This window comes from Neospora caninum, chromosome VIIb (genome assembly GCF_000208865.1).
Source record: "Neospora caninum Liverpool complete genome, chromosome VIIb".
Classification (NCBI taxonomy): Eukaryota; Apicomplexa; class Conoidasida; order Eucoccidiorida; family Sarcocystidae; genus Neospora; species Neospora caninum.
This window is the reverse complement of record NC_018394.1, coordinates 1,292,314-1,309,803: the sequence shown is the minus strand read 5'-3', so window position 1 is coordinate 1,309,803 and position 17,490 is coordinate 1,292,314. Positions and strand designations below refer to the sequence as shown.

General features: G+C 55.1%; 3 protein-coding genes across 3 annotated transcripts; 1 reads left to right on the top strand and 2 right to left on the bottom strand.

Moving 5' to 3' along the window:
- Window positions 1-397: 397 nt before the first annotated feature.
- Window positions 398-4,071, top strand: NCLIV_025530 (putative TPR domain-containing protein; the record flags this gene model as incomplete). Its single annotated transcript, XM_003882748.1, has 7 exons — window positions 398-470; window positions 868-1,002; window positions 1,427-1,535; window positions 1,997-2,154; window positions 2,288-2,637; window positions 3,123-3,254; window positions 3,553-4,071. The coding sequence occupies 7 exons, from the start codon at window positions 398-400 to the stop codon at window positions 4,069-4,071; spliced, it is 1,476 nt and encodes a 491-aa protein (XP_003882797.1).
- Window positions 4,072-4,600: 529 nt separating this feature from the next.
- NCLIV_025520 (conserved hypothetical protein) lies at window positions 4,601-8,124 on the bottom strand (the record flags this gene model as incomplete). The annotated part of the gene is made up of 6 exons (XM_003882747.1): window positions 4,601-5,097; window positions 5,425-5,650; window positions 6,208-7,068; window positions 7,145-7,320; window positions 7,897-7,951; window positions 8,077-8,124. 6 exons carry the CDS (start codon window positions 8,122-8,124, stop codon window positions 4,601-4,603), a joined length of 1,863 nt encoding a protein of 620 aa, XP_003882796.1.
- Window positions 8,125-9,962: 1,838 nt separating this feature from the next.
- Window positions 9,963-16,759, bottom strand: NCLIV_025510 (conserved hypothetical protein; the record flags this gene model as incomplete). Its single annotated transcript, XM_003882746.1, has 9 exons — window positions 9,963-11,557; window positions 11,887-11,944; window positions 12,471-12,570; window positions 12,836-12,903; window positions 13,358-13,504; window positions 13,862-14,122; window positions 14,477-15,596; window positions 15,923-15,987; window positions 16,631-16,759. The coding sequence occupies 9 exons, from the start codon at window positions 16,757-16,759 to the stop codon at window positions 9,963-9,965; spliced, it is 3,543 nt and encodes a 1,180-aa protein (XP_003882795.1).
- Window positions 16,760-17,490: the final 731 nt, after the last annotated feature.

Sequence of the window (17,490 nt, the reverse complement as noted above, 5' to 3'; positions counted from 1 at the left end):
CTGCCCCAGTTTCTTTTTCTTTTCCGTGGTGCCTTCCACAGGGTATAGAGCAGAACTGGAGTCACCCGGTAGCGGCTAACGGCCGAAGACAGGGAGTCTCTGTTGTGCTCGAACTGCATGCACTGGGCACACACATGCACACTTGCAATATAGCCAGCCCAAGCGATCTTCCCTAGGAAATTTGCACCAGAAATACATGCGATGAAAAGACACTTTTCTCTATGCACGCACATGAGACACAGCCTCTTCCACTGCCGCTTAATGCGCCAGAATCTCGCTGGCCTTGCTTGCAGCGGCCTGGCTCTTCTGTATTCGGGTGTTGCATCGCGGCGTCCTCAAAGTCCTTCCTCAAGTTTTCCGGTCGAAACTCGTGTGTCGCAGCCCATTCACCAAAACAATGCCTAAGATGCCTGCCACACCCCCTCAGCCCTCAGCGGCAGAACAGCAAGTGAAACAAACCGGCGATGCGGGTGAGACGTGAGATTCCCAATGTGGCTGTGTCAGGCGGATTTTCCTGTAGCCGGACCGCAGCTCTGCAAACCGTACAGTCTCTCCTCGTCGCGTCGCTCCACTCCCCGATGAAGAACCCATCTTTTGTCACGATGCGAGAAGGGGGAAAGGTTATAACGGGGCAATCTGGGCGTGTGTGCGACGTTTTGCTGTCGACTCCAGTTGTGCTGGTTGGTTGCACACCTCGAAACATCCGGCACGCATCTCCCTCTCAAACAACGGAGAACAGGGTCAGAACAGTGTTTCTACATGCTTTGCATGTGCTGTAGGACCCTAAAGGGGAGACGGTATCTTTTTACCTTTGTCTACTTTCCCTTTTTTTGTGTGGGGCATGCCTTTCGCTTTTTTCCTACGCAGCTGGCGGTGTCGACCAGGAGGCTGCTCCGGCACCTGCCGAGAGTACGGAGAGCAACTCAAGCCCTCCTGCGACGGAGAAAGATGAAGAGAATGAGGTTGAGGAAGAGGAATCCGAAGAGGCAGACGACGAAAAAGGTGCGCAGCCCGAGAGCTGAGCACCGTGAGATTCGTGCGGTGTCGTCGCGACTCTCACTCTTGCTCTCGACCCCTGTTCTGGGGCCCCCGTCCTCGTGAAAGAGCAACACTGAGACGCCGAGAAAAGGAGAAGTACCGATTTTTTCTCGAGTGCGTTGCGTCGCGCTGGAGAAAGGAACGTTTGGTGTCACCTTGCGGAGAGAGGGCAAACATTTCCGTAACTTTACTAATGGGCACTTCGTGCATGGAGCTGACCGAAGACGTGTCTTTCTTGCGGCTGTGTGTGTACGCGCACGAGGCTTCAATGGGAAAAGCAATGCCGTACCCGACGCAGGCGCAAAATGGACGCTTGCCCTGTCAACATCACCTTGTCCTCAGCGCCTAATGGAATCGGGGTGCGGGTGTGTGTGACTTGTGCCTCCAGAATTCGCAGAGAAACAGGCGGAAACCCTTCTAGACGAGGGAAAGGCTCTCTTCCGCAGCAGAAACTGGGCAAAAGCTGCCGAGTACTTCTCCCGGGCCGTAGAGAGGAAGTAGGCTCCTTATTAAAAAGAGAAGGCAGTGGAAGGCTTTGAAACCGAAACCCCGAGTACCCGCAGCACAGACCAAAAGGACGATTGGGCGGCTACAGCCGTCAGCCTCACTGTTTCTTCCCGCTCTTTCCGAATCCATCAGCCATGCCCCTCGCGTGCTTTACCGTGGTTGTCTCTGTTCTGCTTCGATACACTGCGCAGTTCCCTTCGTTTGTAGGACGCGAGACTGCCCGTTCGTGGCGTGGAGTTCTTCTTACCGCCTGCGTCTTTGTGCTGTCAGTAGCTTCGTGTGGCTGTGGAAATCCCAGCACTCGCAGATCGCGGAGAATGCGCCGCGAAGCACGCTTCCCCTTTCGCCTGGTTTCTTCGGCGTGGCATTTCCCTCTGCCCAGTCCCCCTCCAGTCGAGAGATGCTTCGCTACTGTCGTTTATTTCCTTCGGGCTTTCTTCGCTCCCTGCAGAGTGACAGAACTCGGCGGCGCTGACTTCCACCCCGAACTCAGCACGTACTACCTGTGGTTTGGGGACGCGTTGCTGACCAAGGAAGAGCAGAATGCAGAACTGTTTCAGTTCGACAAGACGAAGCAAGAAGCCGCGGAGTCGGGCGCACCTTCGTCAGGTGCGTCGTTTATCACGGACGCTTAGAACGGGGGAAACGTCCTTTGCGGGGTGAACGCGGTGAATTCGAGAGAACGACGGAACGCGGACTTGCTGGAGTGTCGACGCCCGGTGTGTCTGTGGCGTGTTTGCAGGTGCCGAGTCTTCTGCGTCGTCGTCCTCGGCGAGTGGTAGTTCTTCGTCGACAGAAAAAGGCGCGCACTCTGAAGAGGAGGTTCCGGGCGGGAATGCCGCCGGAAAGGTTTCTGATGAGGAGCTGGCATTCGAAATGTTGGAGATGGCGAAAAGGTGCCTTCTAAAGAAGCTGGAGAAGTCCCCGCCTCCGGCTTCGTCGGCCTCTTCTTCCTCAGTCCAGGCCGAGGACGAGAAAGGCCAAGCGAGCAAAGAGTCTGTTGTACACTCGGATGTCATCGATCTCTCTTTCGCGTACGTCCGCCTCGCCGACATGCAACTGATGAACGAGAGATACGACGAAGCGGCCCAGGTGCGTGCCTTTCCGAGACTGGCAGTCGCTGCTTTCTAAAACTTTGAAAAAAACGCGCATGTGTGCGCATGCGGGGTGACTGCAAGATCGTGGCTATCTCGACACCCAGGAAGGCTCGAAGGCTGTGTGTGACAGGGAAAGGCACCGGCACATCCACACGCGTGGAGATCCCTCGGGGGAACTGCTGCTTTCGTCGCAAAACCTTTGGCGAAGCAGTCGCAGTTGATTGAACTGAACGCGTTTAAAATGAGCCTCGAAGATCGAGAAGAGTTGCGGGCATTCAGACAAAACGTGTGCCCTGAGATGAACAAGAAACGAGGTCGTCTAATACCTTGTTCCCTGTCTGTATTTGCAGGTTTCTGTAGTAGCGCGAAACGTGTGGACAGGGGCGTGGATGTATATATATATATATATATATATACATGTACATGAGCATATATTGCTATTCACTCTTGATCTGAAATGAACTTTACATGCTGCTTCAGGACTACAGAGAGGCCGTATCGCTTCGAGAGCGATATACATTGCCCGAGCAGACGCTCATGGCTCCACTCCTTTCGTTGGCCCAAGCCACGTTTTTCAGCGGGAAGAAGAAAGCCGCCTTGGATGTTTTCAAGGTAAGCATTTACTCAGCTCGCACATTTCTTTCGTCGCGTACCGAATCTCGAGCAGGCAGCGAAGGCGCAACTATGCTGGATATTGCACTGCACATGATTCAGTGCGGCTGCTCATATAGGTCCACACGCATTATGTTTGTGCGTATATACACTGAAATATTCGCTATTCGCAGTGGCGAGAGCTGAGTGGAGATGCGGCGGGAAACAGTGCAGAGAGCCCAGATATCGGGGTTGATTCCAGGGCTGTCCTTTGGTGCGTCTCTACTGATTTCCGCGTGCGTGTGTATTGTGCATGCAGCGAACACTCTCCATTGGGAAACAGATAAAGGAAGGAGAGCTGGGGATGCCAGACGGCATGACCGCAGAAGCCCTCGCAGACACCATAGAAGATTTGCAACTTCAAGTAACAGACGTAGAGAGGCAGATAGCCGAAGACGCAGCTGCCGGCATCACTAGCGACGAGGCGGCGACAAAAGGCAGTCAGTGCGCTGCGCGTGAATACATTGCGACAACCACGTCGACATTTGATGCTCCTCAGTTAGATCCGTCTTCCACAAAAGTCGTTCGAGTTTCTATTCGGCCCAGCTCCGCCCCCGTTTCGGTCGTCGGTGGAGTCCCCAAGACAGAAAGGCACGACGATGAAGAAGAGAGCTTCAGACACAGCCCGAAAAAACGAAGGATTGATCTAAGGCAACTGCAGAATCTGGCTGAACAGAAGACAGCCAAGGACGAAGTGCAACCTAAAGTAGAGGAAGAGACAGCTAAGGCAGAAGAAGCAAAACCTGAGGCGGACAAAGTGAAAATTAAAGACGAATGAAGAATCGCGAGCTCGTCTTTCTGCTACGCCAACAGACGTCGGAGTTTCTGTCGTTTGGAGGGATCAATAAGGTTATCGTACGTCGAAGCCTCGGCTGTGAAACACGCCTTGCCAATTCATAGTTGGTGTATCTCGCTCTTTCCACAACCATATCGTGGAAAAGATACACATACAGTCAGACGATTTCTTCCCTGCTCGTTATCGAACTTTTCGTATCTCAATTTAGTTATCTTTGTCCGTTTTTGGCTCAAGGCTGGGGACGCGGCAGAGATGCCGATACTGGTTGTGGATCCTTCCGCGCACAATATCCCATGTTGAGAAGTAAGTTGCTGCCATACCACAAACGAAGAAACGAGAAAGAAAAACTACCATTGAGAAATGCAAGCGTTTCGTCTCTCGCGCAAGCTGAAAATTGTTTTCGACTCAAACACAGACTGGCACTTGGACCCAACACACAAACTCAGAACGTAGCCTTTTTTGTGAGGCTGCTCCTCAGTCAGCGACTTGCGAGGTGCGCAGCCATATCCCGTCACTCGACATGGCCTTCTTGAGTCTTCGTTCTTTTGTCTCTCAGCGGTGGTCTCTTGTCGCCGCTTTTCTGTTTCTGGTGAGAAGACTCGCCCTTAGTCTTAGCGTGGACGGCCGCCCGCCAGCCGGGTGAACCCAAGACATCGGTCAAGTCTAGTTTTTGTTTTTCTTCCGCATGAGGCGATTCCTGTTGCGTTTTCAGGCGCCCGAGCAGTGGCCCTCTTTTCATCTCTTGGGAGGGCAGTTCTTCCCTCTCCAACTGAGGGAATGCCGGCAATCCCGCCGCCCCGGCTTCCTCAGCGGCTGCTCCTTGCTGTTTCCGCCGGATAAATAAATGTTTTTTTTCACTTCCTTTTGCATTATCCACAGACGGCCTGTGATCGTCTGCGAAGAACTGTGAAAGGTCGATATCTGCCTTCGTTATTGGAACACCAAACGCGGGGAAAGCAGCTGATGGGGTTGGATCAATGACGGCGGGTTGTGCCGTTTCCCATGCTCCTGCAAACGCAACGCACAGTGAAATTCCTCTAACAAACGCTAGTAGACCGCTCACAGTGGAAGACAGAAGTGGCTACGAAGGAAATGACGGGGGAAAACCAACGGTAGACGACTCCCCACGCGTGTAAATCTCTCATCGACGAGACAAGTGGAGTTCATTCTGACAGCTTCCTACTGCCGAGGTGTTTCGCTCATGCCATCGCGGCAGCCATGATGGAAAACGCATGAGTCTGGTATGGCGGACACTGCGTGCCCAATACTTAAAGAACGCCTCTCAAGGGGTAGCTCAGTATGCATGTTCTGTTAATAATGCAAATGACTCCGTACCAACGGTCGATTCCGACTCCACGAGGGGACGGTCATAGACATCGGGTATGTAGATTCCGTACGCTTGGGCGTTCCGGCGCCGTGCTGAGCCAGCTTGCGGTTGCGGACGTTGAGGCTTTATTTCTTCATACTCGTCCAAGTCATCATCAAATTCCTCATAGTCCTGGAAATCGTCGTCGTCCAGAGCTTCTGAATGAACAGCTGTCTTGGTGTGAGGAGCGCTACCCTGAGAATACCAGGACATGAAAAAGGGATCATCACCATCCTTGCGCCCTCTACGGAAGCGCAGCTGCCGGTGGGCTCAACACGCTCTTTTTGCCGGCAGTGCCTAGCACAGACGACCAGCACTCAGTTCAACAACAAAGCAAGCTTTTCTTTTTCTCGCTTCCACAGTTCCAGGCCTGCCGTCCTATCAGGCATTGGAGAAAATGTTCCCAGTTCCCTGTCTTACGCAACGACTGGTCCCTGCCTCACGGTTTGTGAATCCTGCGATAATGTAGCATCGTCCGTAAACCACGCTTACGGTCCGCCCGTCGAAAGTATTTACCAGACAGGCATACGGACAATAGTCCCATTGTGCAGGAAGGAATAAAAATCTCAGTATTACGCATGCAGGAACGGACTGCTCACGCTAGTGGAAGAATAGGAGTGGGGAACACTGTACAACATACCTGCCCCTGTTGTTTCTGCAGCAGTCACGTATCCCGCCATGACTACTTTACCCCAGTTAATTCCTTAAGGCGCCGTTTGGCCTTCTATACACTAAAGCTGTTTCAGGCTTACTCGAGGTGCCTGATAGCGCTTAGGCGTTTGGATAGGCTCGTGCTTTGTGTTACGAGTATCATCCCTTGGCCGCCTACTGTCCCGTGGTTCTGTCCGGCCTTCACGAGCACCGTTTCTGTTTCGAACATCCTTTTCCTGTTTGCTGCGGAAGAATGCGAAGCCAAAAGGTTCCCTATCTCGCTCTTCTTTGGCCGCCGACACGACTGCCTCTCCATATTCGTGTCGATCTCCTCGGGGCTTTTTAGGCGCTCCCAGAGATTGGCTAAAAATTCGAAACCGCGGCTGCAGGCGTCGCTCTTCCATCTCGTCATTATTAGCCCCGGGCGAGGAAGCGTTGTGTGGCGCCGATCCATCTTCGACGTCCTTGGCGGGTTCTTGAGAAGTGTCGTTGTGTTCGGCTCGCATCCACCATGGTGTTCCTGATGAGGGGTCACTGTATACGCCTACACCATACCTCTTCCGGGGGTGACTAGGAGAACTAGCTCGAGTGGCTTTCTTTACGAGCTTATTATACTCCCGTGATTGCCGTTCGAGGGAAGTTATCTGTTTGATATAATTCCGGTCGGCCACCATGAAGGCTCGTGGATCATACACGACAGGCCTGTGGGGAGGTGGAGCTACGGGTACCTGGCCATCTGTCGCAAATCCCTTTGAGGTTTCGTCACCCGCTTTGGACGCATCTGCCCCCACGAGACTGAACTCGCCGGATGCTGTCCCGCGTCCTTTCAACAGCTGCAGGGGGGTGATCGGGGAAGGTCCGTAACCATCGATCATTTGCTGGGAATCAGAATCATCAACAGCTAGACTCTTGATAGATGGCATCCCGTCGCTGTCTCCGGGAAGGCTAACTTCCGTTCCGTCCTGTACACCCACATGAAAAGAACCAGGTAAACGTGAATTGCATGCCGTGTCTCCTGGCGAGCAGAGTTGGTCTCACCTCAGCGCCGACAGATTCCCGCAGACGAAGTGATTGCAAACCGACACGACCTGACGTAACTCCCAGCACTTCAACAGAATCAGGAAGAATTTCGCTGTCCACGTCAGTGAGGTCTGGCTGTATCATGGCCTCAAGAACAGCTAGGGGAGGAGACTGCTTCAGGAAGTTCCCGGCACCTGCAAAAAACGGTCATGTCACGATGGTGGAAGTATTAACCCGTTTCCGGGTATAAAAACCAAAAGGCAAAAATGTTCCGGTTGTCCCAGGTAAGCCTAAGTGTCAGCGGCGGGTCATAACAGTTTTAAAGACTTCTCAATCCGCATCAATAAACCCTGTGAAGGACATCAGATTTTACCATCATTAGAAGTTCAGTGAATTAGAACAGATCAGGTACAATTCAAAATTGATCGTTTGGATTGTTAGTACAACAAACATCTGACAATGCGCTCTGTTGTATGCTGCATCGATAGATTGTATGGAGCTATGAAAGGGACAATCCACGATGGTTTATCGGGGGAAAGCTAGTCAATTGCCGTAGCTGTGCGTGTTCAATGTTAATACACGCTCTATTACTGGTAATTTTTTTCCCGATTGGTTTGGTCATAGTGTATGGCAGCAGTGCCCATGAGACAGTCAGCGCTAATGCTGGAAGGGATGTCGGAAGGATGCGGAGTCTAGTCGTCATTAAATAGGTGCTGTGTCAATCTATCGGCAACCTGCTGGTACGCAAGGAGCGGCGATCGATGGCGTACCTGTTTGTTGACTGGCCAAGACAGAATAGGATGACAACCCCAATAACGCCAACGCCTGATCACACACAAGGCAGAATCATAACTCATTTGATCCACTGCTAGCAACTGCATACGGGAAGCTTCGGGTCGCGGTAGATAATGCCGTGGATCTAAGGCCGATGGTAACCTGTCAAGTCTTACCGTGCCCAAGGCGCATGAAGACAGGCGGTGATTGAACGGGACAGCCATTTTGCTAGAAAGACAAGCAAGCTGTTTGCCGACCTTTCCGGTCTATGAGGGCACAGAGTAAATGCAACGTTATAGTCGAGTATGGACACACAGAATCGACAGGCCAACAAAGGACTCACGCTTGCTCAACTCTCTCTTCGAAGAAAGTGACCCCACACAAAACGCAAAACTGGGAAATAAAGGATGAGTTCAAATTTCTTCAGAAGGTACCGAAAGATCGACAAAAGTGCGATAAATGAGAATACACACAGGTACGTAAAGTTCGGACAATAATGGCGATTCTAATGAGAATGGCGTCAGTATGGATCTGTTCCACCTTCCTTTGCTTGCTAGCCGGTCATCCCTGCCCGCCTCGAGTCACGCTCGTTTCGGCAGCGGCCTGGGCTAGGCTGCGGGTGGGAATGTTCCACGATGATTGCCCTCGACAATTCCTTTCAGACGCTGTTCAAAAAGATGAATTTCAGTTTCAATACTCATGGTCAAGCAAAGCTACTGTGGTCACTGGGTACCAGAGAAGCGTATTGTGCGGTGTCATCGCTGACAAGGATGCTAGTACAGTGATAGTCTAGTGTAGTATCGATATGCGCGTGTGGATGATCACTGCTGCTGCAAGGATGGGGACCACTATAGCCATTTTAACCAGCACAGTGATGGGATTTGCCCATTCTGAAAACCAGGTTGTAGTGTGTGGTCATATCTCAAAGTGCCATTGCGCGACTGCCCGTCTCTGAAATACAGGACGCCAATAGTCTAGTTATACCGTTGTGGGACTATTTGATTTCGATGAAAACCAGAAACCTGCAAATGGAAGACATGTGGTGCCAGCGATTTCACGCGGCAACATGATTGCACAATGCACGGTCAGGCGACCTTCCAGCTACATCGTGCTACTGTGGCCTGACCCATTGATTTGCCTCGTTCCGACTGTCGGGCATATACACAGGGGATCTTTGCTCCCACTATGCGTGTGTCGGATGTGTCCAACACGGTTTTTATTAAGTTAGCGTACTCTCGCTAAATTTAATACGGGGGTCGCGCAGGACTCAAGAATTGTGACCGTGTACCTCTTGTCCGCCAAAAAAACCCCAATCGCTGTTAGTTTTTCTGTCACTGCCAAAGCACGTCACACCTTTTATTTCAGGCATCATGGATTTCAGTTGCTCTAGCAGCGAAGCGGTTCTACTCGGATGGTCCCACGCCTTACATGTAGACAGCGCGGAACAACGAGACACACTAGGCTAACCCATAGGCTATCTGGCCTTACTATATCGACGTCGCCGAGCGACGACACAAAACCTCTCGTTAAGCGATGTCCACTGGGTGCACAACGAAGCTAATCGGTTCGGAAATGTGTCGGAGATGTTAAAGTCCGAAAAAGAGCGTCGCTGCTGAATGTGTCTGACATCCGGTTTTTGCCTGGCTTCCCGCTACGCAGCCGAGTCAGTCTGGAAAACAAATAAGAGAAGGAAGTTCAGATGACAAGGAACAGCTGCAAAAGATGTGTCCTTGCCACTGGCGCCCGCCGCAAACACTCGCACATGAACGCCGAGAAGACCGAAAGCCTTCCTCTCTCCAAGAAACACCACGTCGAAAGCAATCCTGCCATGTAAAAAAACACAAAACCGTTTCGTCGTCCCTGCTCTCCAACCCCCCCGAGCGGCAAACATATCCACCCGCGCAAATAGCAGATCGACGGCACATCTGCGCGTTCCTCACACCGCACCACGCAAACATCATTTCCCATGCCATCTCCCTTTTCACGGTTTCCCGTGCTCAAGCACAGGCGTTGACCGTCTTTCGCTCCCGGCCATTCGTCCACATGTTTCTGCGTTCTCTTCTCAACGTCGACCGCCGCTCGCACCGCCTCTGCATCTTTGGTTCCATCGTCTTTTTTCCGCGCGGCTGCGATGCCCACTGCGAGCCTCGACCTTTGTCGGTTCCTCGCACACTCCCGACGCCTGCGCATCAGCTGTACGGTCCGTGTTCGACGCGCTGGACTGCCGACTCTGTGCAGCGTCTACGCGTTCGCTTTTCTGTGCAGACTGCGGCGGCGCATTCTCCCTCGCCGCAGCTGCGGGGTTGAGACCCGCCTCTCCGACGCGCCCTGACAAATCCGCACTGGGGCCGTCCGCTCCGCCTCGCGCGCGCGACTGTCGGCCCTTGCGCCTTCGCCGGCTCGCCTGTTCGTTCCCCTTGGAACCTCTAACCGGATTCTTCTCTTGGCCGCCTCTCCAACCATCATCTCCCCCCGAGCGCGTTTCTACGGCCCGCCCTTTGCTCACATCTGCCGCAGAGGCTCTGCTGTCTCTCTTTTTCGCCACTTCGCCGGCGCTCGACACCGGAGGCACTGGCCTTGACGCGACTTCTCCAGCGGGCTCTGTGTCCGGAACAGAAGACGCAGCGTCCTGGGAAAGCGCCGAGTCGGACGCATCCGCAGCAGGGAAGACGCTTCCTCTATCCACAACGCTGGCCTGAGTGCTTGCTAAGCTGCATATGCTGTTCGTTTCACGCGGCCTATTCGCCAGGTCTTTGTCCCCGTGTGCTCCAAGTGCGACCGCGCTCGCCCCTTCGTGGTCTCTGCTCGCGCCATGCGAGTCTTTCCCACCTGCTTCCTCACTCCATCGGTGAGCAGGCGGCCCGGGAACTACCTCCCTACCTGTTAAACGCCCGACGGCGTCTTGCTCCCCCAACACTTGCTCCGACCGTGGAGGATTTAGCAGCTCCACCCGCAAAGCGTCACGTAACGAGGCCCCACCCTGCGAACCTAACCGAGACGCCGAGCTGCGCGCACGCGGGACGCAGTCAAAAGATCCCCCTGGTTCACTATGAAGCGGCGCGGATTCCTGCTGGTCACCATCTCTATGCCCCACGGGCACACGCGCTGCGTCTGTTGTCGGTTCCACCTCAGAGGCATCCTCCCGAGCCCGCGAAGCGCTCGCGAAGCCGTTCCCTGCTTTCGTTGTCGCACCCTCACGCTGCGGCGTCGGTTCTGCCTCGGCGTCCTCTGTCTTCCTCCCAGCGTCTGTGGGATTCGACGCAGACTGATGGCCATACAGCGCCTCAGCTTCCGTCGCCAGGCGCTCTGTGTGCCGGTCGGACGACACCCGAGAACGCATCCCTGCCTCACCAGGGTCGCCTCCACTGCCTGACCGCTCGCGACCCGTTTCTCTCTCGTGCCGCGCTTCGTGTGCTTGGGCTTCCGTGTGCAGCTGCTCAAAATCCTCGCCGGACGCCCAGACGCAACTGGGCATGGAATCTGCATGCAGCGGCGTCTGACGGGGAAGACTCGCCCCCTGAGTCACCACCATGTCCTCCAGGCAATGCGACCCCACAGCCGGCCGACACGCCGCGAACAGCGGAGAGGACGCGGAGCGGAAAAGCGACGCCTCATTTTGTTCCTGGAGCTGCTGAAGCCGCTCCCGAACCTCCCGGACTGCAGACACAAGACCACTCGAGTCCACATCGAAGTTCTTTTCTCGGACGTGCCCGTTGTCGACATTCTCCACAGACTACGTCTTCCCGCCCTTTTTGCGGCAAACGTTTTCTACTCCCCCTGAACACACCGAATCCGTGAAAACACCGTCCGTCGCTTTTGCTGAAAAACACATCAAAAACCCCGCCGCCATAAACGCGCCCACACACTGCGTCCGGGTCCTGATCCTCTCCTCTTTGCGAGCTCTCCAGAACCACGCATCCGCTGACACGCTCCGGACCACCCCACCGCATACAACACCCACGCGCCAACATCCCGCGGGGACTTACAGGGCGATTTCGTCGCGGATCTGACGCGAATCAAGTTGTTGAAATGACCATTTCCGTCCTGGAAGAAGACACACGAGGCAGCAGGACAGCGAAATTCAAAAACAGGAACCGGAACGCGTCTATATGGCACGCGTCCCTGATATCGTGTCTCCTTTGCTAACCCCGATGCCGCCCGTCTCTCCAGTGACAAAAAACGAGAGACGCTTCGTCCGTCTACAACCGTAGCTGTAGATAAAAACCCATTTAAAACGGCTAGTGTTGTGATCCTTGTTCTGACGCAGAATGTGCGTAGATTCACCAATTCTCCTCTAAAGACGAATCGTCTTTTTTTTGATTGCAGCACGCGTTCGTTGGCGTGTCATTCATAAGAACGAGCAAGTACGATGCAGCCATTAGGCCTCAGTTCGACCAAGGGCGGAGTTGTCTTTTTCGCGGAAACCTAGAGGGCCGATTCGCCGACCAAAAAAAAACCCTTCACACCTCTGGGGGCTTTCTTCACGCGGATGTGCGAGAACAATATATTTGTGCTTCCGCTCGGCTCCTTTTCTCACTTGAGGAAATGCGAAATTACTCTCGCGACTCACCGCAACAACCGTCTGACTTCCATCGCACACGTAGCGGCCATCCACAATGAATTTAACCTCGTACCGCCCGGGTTTTCGAGGTAGGGGCAGAATGAAACATCTGAAAAGCAGAAATGAGATAAGGGAAAACCGCATGCCCTCTTTTGTTTCTCCTCTCGACGGACACCCCGCCAAGGCTCTGCCTTTCGTTGAGAAACTCCGAGGACCAAGCAATCAAAAACAGAGAACCTGCACATTGCATCTCCACGCGTTCGTTCCTGCACATTCATCTTTCGCCATTGACAACAAAGTTGTTTTTCTATCAAACTGCTCGTCGACCCCTCCAGTTCTTATATCCACCTGCGCGCTTGTGGGAAGGCCTGTACCTGCGCACGTAGCAGTATGTCATGAGGTAGCGCTTCGTCCACGGAGGGTTCGAGAAGTCCCCGACGACCTGAAGAGAAACGAAATACAAGAAACCGGTTCTTCGGTAGGAAGACCTACGCTGTCCTTTGTATTGCAGTCGGCCAAAGTGCTGAGCGCCTACATCCACCCCACACGCCGCTCCAGATCCTACTCGTGCGAACGCAAACTATCCATCTGTTCCGAGAAAACTGAACTTAAACACGTACACCGGCAATCCGTCCAGTGTCTCGTCATGACTTCTGCCCACCAACAGAGGCAAGCATATGACTAGACCTTTGCACGAGACATGCCATATAAACAGAAGCCGGCTTCGACACACGTGTGCGTGCTTGAGACGCCCATCCACACAGACGACAGGATCGTGCGGTCGCGACAGGATCACCCCGCCCGGATCGTCTTATCCCAACCGCGCGATCACCCTTCCCGATTTCAGGGGTGCACGGAGATGGTCCCAGAAGAGAGAAAGCGGCGCATGCACGCACCTCGACAATCGTCCCAGGCTTGTCCCACGGCCACTTGATGATCCACTTTTGCCACTCGTCATCGAGGACCTTGCGCGTCACTCGGCCTCGCCAGACGCGCTGCAGTTCGACGGCTGCCAGGCGCCTTAGCGCCGACAGGCACTCCGTCTGAGAACGCGAAAAACGGAAGCAGAACGGCCGCACACGCTACAGCACAGGAGAAAACTCCCGATGGAAAAACGACAGTGCGAGACCCTGACGCCCTAGCCCCCCAAACCCCCAGGTCCCCCCTCGCGCCCTGCCTTAGCACCTTGCTACAGGAACACTCACACTATTACACTTTATTGCATGGATATATGAATGTATCTACATATGTGACACAAACGCGGATATATAGGCAAAAATACAGTGGAATGCATGCCAGTGGAGGGGCGAGCGACCCGGACGCCGCGTGTCGTAAATCGCCTCTTCATAAAAACACTAGTGCAGACTGTTTCCCAGTAGTTCCAACAGGCGAGGACGCACCAGGTGCATTGTGCGGTATTTGTCTCTCTGAATGCGCATTTTCCAGAACGCCTGAATCTTGACAGCTGCGGCGTTGCGTTCGCTGGCCAGCATTTCGCAAAAGTGGAGGAGGAGAAAGGTCTCCTGGGCCTTCACGCGCCGCCAGCCGGCCTGAATTTTCGTCGCCGCTGCACTCAAGCGAAGAAACTCTCTTTTTTCTGCGACCAGCTTCTCGGCGCGGAGCCGTCCCAGGTGGCCTCGAAGCACGCGCTGAATCGTCGCCTGTCGAGAGGAGACACGCGAAGAGGCAAACATGACACGAAACGAAAAGGAGAGCAGAGAAAACGCGAGACCACCGGCAGCCAGTGAGCGGACGCGAAAGACCAGCAACACATCAGGCGGGGAGAAGAGAGACGAGAAAAACGGAAGCAAGGGTGCAAGAACCCGAATCGCGTTAGAAAAGTGTCGCCTTCTTCGCCAGTCACCAAAAAAAGACCCTTTCCTACAGGACCATCGTCGCGCCTGCTGAGAAGCGGGTGTCTCGCGCGCTTCCCAACCCGGGTAGTGCTATATGTGCCAGGATTGTTGCCCTCGAGAAGGCGACTTCCACGAAACCTTTCCAACTGAGTCTCTCACCGCTGCTGTGTCGGCGAGCATGCAACGCAGAACTTGCAGTTTCATGGGCGGAGTCGCCACAGAGGACGCAGTTAGGGCGCCTGGCCCGTCCACGCACGAGGCGAGAGCCGCCCTGCAACACCACGACGCGCCGCCAAGAGAAGAGAAAACCGCCGGGGCGAACATGTGGGTTTGGTACGCCCTCGAGGCGTCGCTTCCGGCCTTCGACGACAGCCCAGACCACGAACGGCGGAGACTGTTTCGCTGCTCGGCGTCTCCCGCAGTCTTGTCCGTTCTCGACAGAAGCGGGTAGGCTGCGCCCTGGCGGTGACGCTCTGCGGCGCGCGAGTCGCCATTGGCGTCCAGGCCGAGGCGCCTGTCGCAGCTCCTGGGTGCGAGGCGACTGGTCGGGTCTCTGCATCCTGGACAGGCGCCACGCGGCTTCAGAGCGGGGGAGAGAATCGGCGAACTGGAGGACGAGGGCGCAGACAGAGAGGAGCATCTGCTGCGGTGTGCGACCGTCGACTCCAGACACGTGCTGCTCGCCCCCGCGCTGTCTCCGCCGTACCGCCTGAAGGCCGAAGACGCCACCGACCCTTCTAGAGCTTCGAAATCGGAAAGGCACCGACCGTACGATGGCGTCGCTGGACCGCCGTTCTTCCCCCGAGGCGCGTCTCGGTGTGGCAAAAACTCCCCCTCAGCCGACAGGGAATCCAACGCTAGCCCTTGAGGCCTCCAGGGATCTCCGGCTGCTTCAGGCGCAAGCCCCGGGGACGCCTGCCGCGTCGCTTCACCACCCCCCGTGTACCTGTCCCGGTAGCTGCAAGGGAGGCTTCGAGGGTCGCCTCCACTCTCGGTTCCGCAGCCGGGGGCTGCGTTGCGTGACGGCGCACAGGCGGACGCCGCGGCCAAACCTGAAAAAGTTCCGGATTCGCTTTGCTGGCCACCACGCTCTGCCGTCTTCTCGTCACCGACTGTCGAGACACCGGAGGACGGTCCCGAAACAGGCGGCCGGCTGCCTTGGTGCGCTGCACTGGCGAAAGGCGAAGGCGCAGATCCGCGGAAAGGAGCGCCCGGCGCGCAGTTCACATTCACAATGTGGCGGAAGAGTGGAAAGTGCAGCCACGTGCGAATTTGAGACCTGAGAGAGCAGACGCCGCGAAAAAGCCGAGCGGATGAAAAGAAAGGGATTTCAACGGGGGCGCCTCCCCTGCAAGCGTCGTCCGCGCGCGCATGCCCAACACCCACGAAAGGCGAACAAGCGGCGCTGCCGAAACAAGACATCCTACGCGCCTCCCTTGGTGCGACCAGCGACACACACACGACACTGTACATACACCGCACCCCCTCGGCGGACTGGGCACCTGCTTGCACACTCCACACGAGAAGAGCCGACGAACGACGTGGTCCAGACCGCGACGGGGTCTCCGCTGATCATCCCAGCACGCCTTCGCGCGGACTGCGTACCTCACTAACTCCTTCAGATGCCCGACGGCCTCGGTTGGCAGCTCTTGACAGATGATAGAGCCAAGCTGAGAAAAATGCGAGACAACAGCAACACGTCGAGAAGTTAGCGTCTACAATATATAACCGAGCATCTAGATGCACAGATGGACACATTTCATCCTTGTATGGTTTGTACCTCAGGCTCAGTTTCACTGTGTCAAGGTCGACGTCACACGCCGCCCCACCCCCGTTTCTGACATTCTGACGACAACCGGCCAAGGACACACACAACTGCGCAACAGGGAACCTGCGGAACTACAGATGTACACACTTTCACGCCGCTAAGCGAGTTTGACCCATCTACGCACCACGCAAATACGACATACATAAATATATATATATATATATACTTTTTGTCACCCGAAGGTTGCATTGCCGAGTCCCTGGACGGCTCGTTCGCCGCCGCTCGGAGGGGGAAAATACATGAAAACACCGGGTATCTGCGCAGTTGGATTCATCACGACTCACAACCGAGAGGTTTGACTGGCGCAGCACACAGTGCCGTCTCATGCCTACAGTGCGTCTGACGCGCTAAAACTGGATGCATGTTTCGATGACCCAGAGCATGGACAAGGATCGTGCGGCTGGCCGCATAAACACGGGGTAGAGAGCTAGCTTTTCTGATCTTTCCACGGAACTTTCTTTCGCTCCTCTCGCGGCTCGACTTACACGGCCAGTGTCGACCGTCACCCGGAACTGCTGGCTGCCGTCGCCTGATTGCTGCTCCGCCTCGCGCTGGCCTCTAAGCCCCCGGTCGGGCCCGAAACAAGGCGGACAGTCTCCGAGCGTGGACTGCATTTTCCCGAACGCGCGCGTTCGCGTTCGCAGTCTCGGCAAACGCCCGCAACTGCGTCTCAGATGCTGGTCGTGGAACAGCGAACAGATGCGCTTCACGACGCTCTCTCTTCACGCCGACAACGCTCGCGAGGGTGGGGCGAAGGACGAGGCGCGTGCGTCGCCAAAACGCCTCCACAGGCGGTCCAGAGAGACGCCAGAAGCAGCCAGAAACCCACGCCGCGCAACGGACGTTTCCCCCACGTACTCGGCGACGTGCACGAGAAGGCGTAAAAACGAAATGCGCACAGACCCCAGGGCTAGCCTCGTTGCAGGTCACCGAGAATGACACGGAAAAAACGTTCTCCACTGGGAAACTCTCACCCGGAGAAAACGAAAATCCCTTCACAAAAACGCGCGAACCTCTCTGCGCGGCACATGCGTCGCCAGTTTCACCGAGCCCGACGCAGAGCGATCGGCTCGAAAACAAATCTACAGAAATCTCTCCGAATGTACGACTCGGCCCGAAGTTCCGTGGCCTGGAAAGGACCAACCGTGCGCGACATGAACTCCCCTGATGAGACGACGCGCACTGATTTGGGTATCCGGTCTCACTCGACTTCGCGCGAGGATAAAACGTTGCACATTGAAGGGTGAACTGCGCAGATTCTGCAAGACTTACGCATCGTCCTCGGCTTTGGCCTGTGCAGCCGCACAGTGGAGGGAAACCTCTCGATCGAAAGAAACCGTGCACT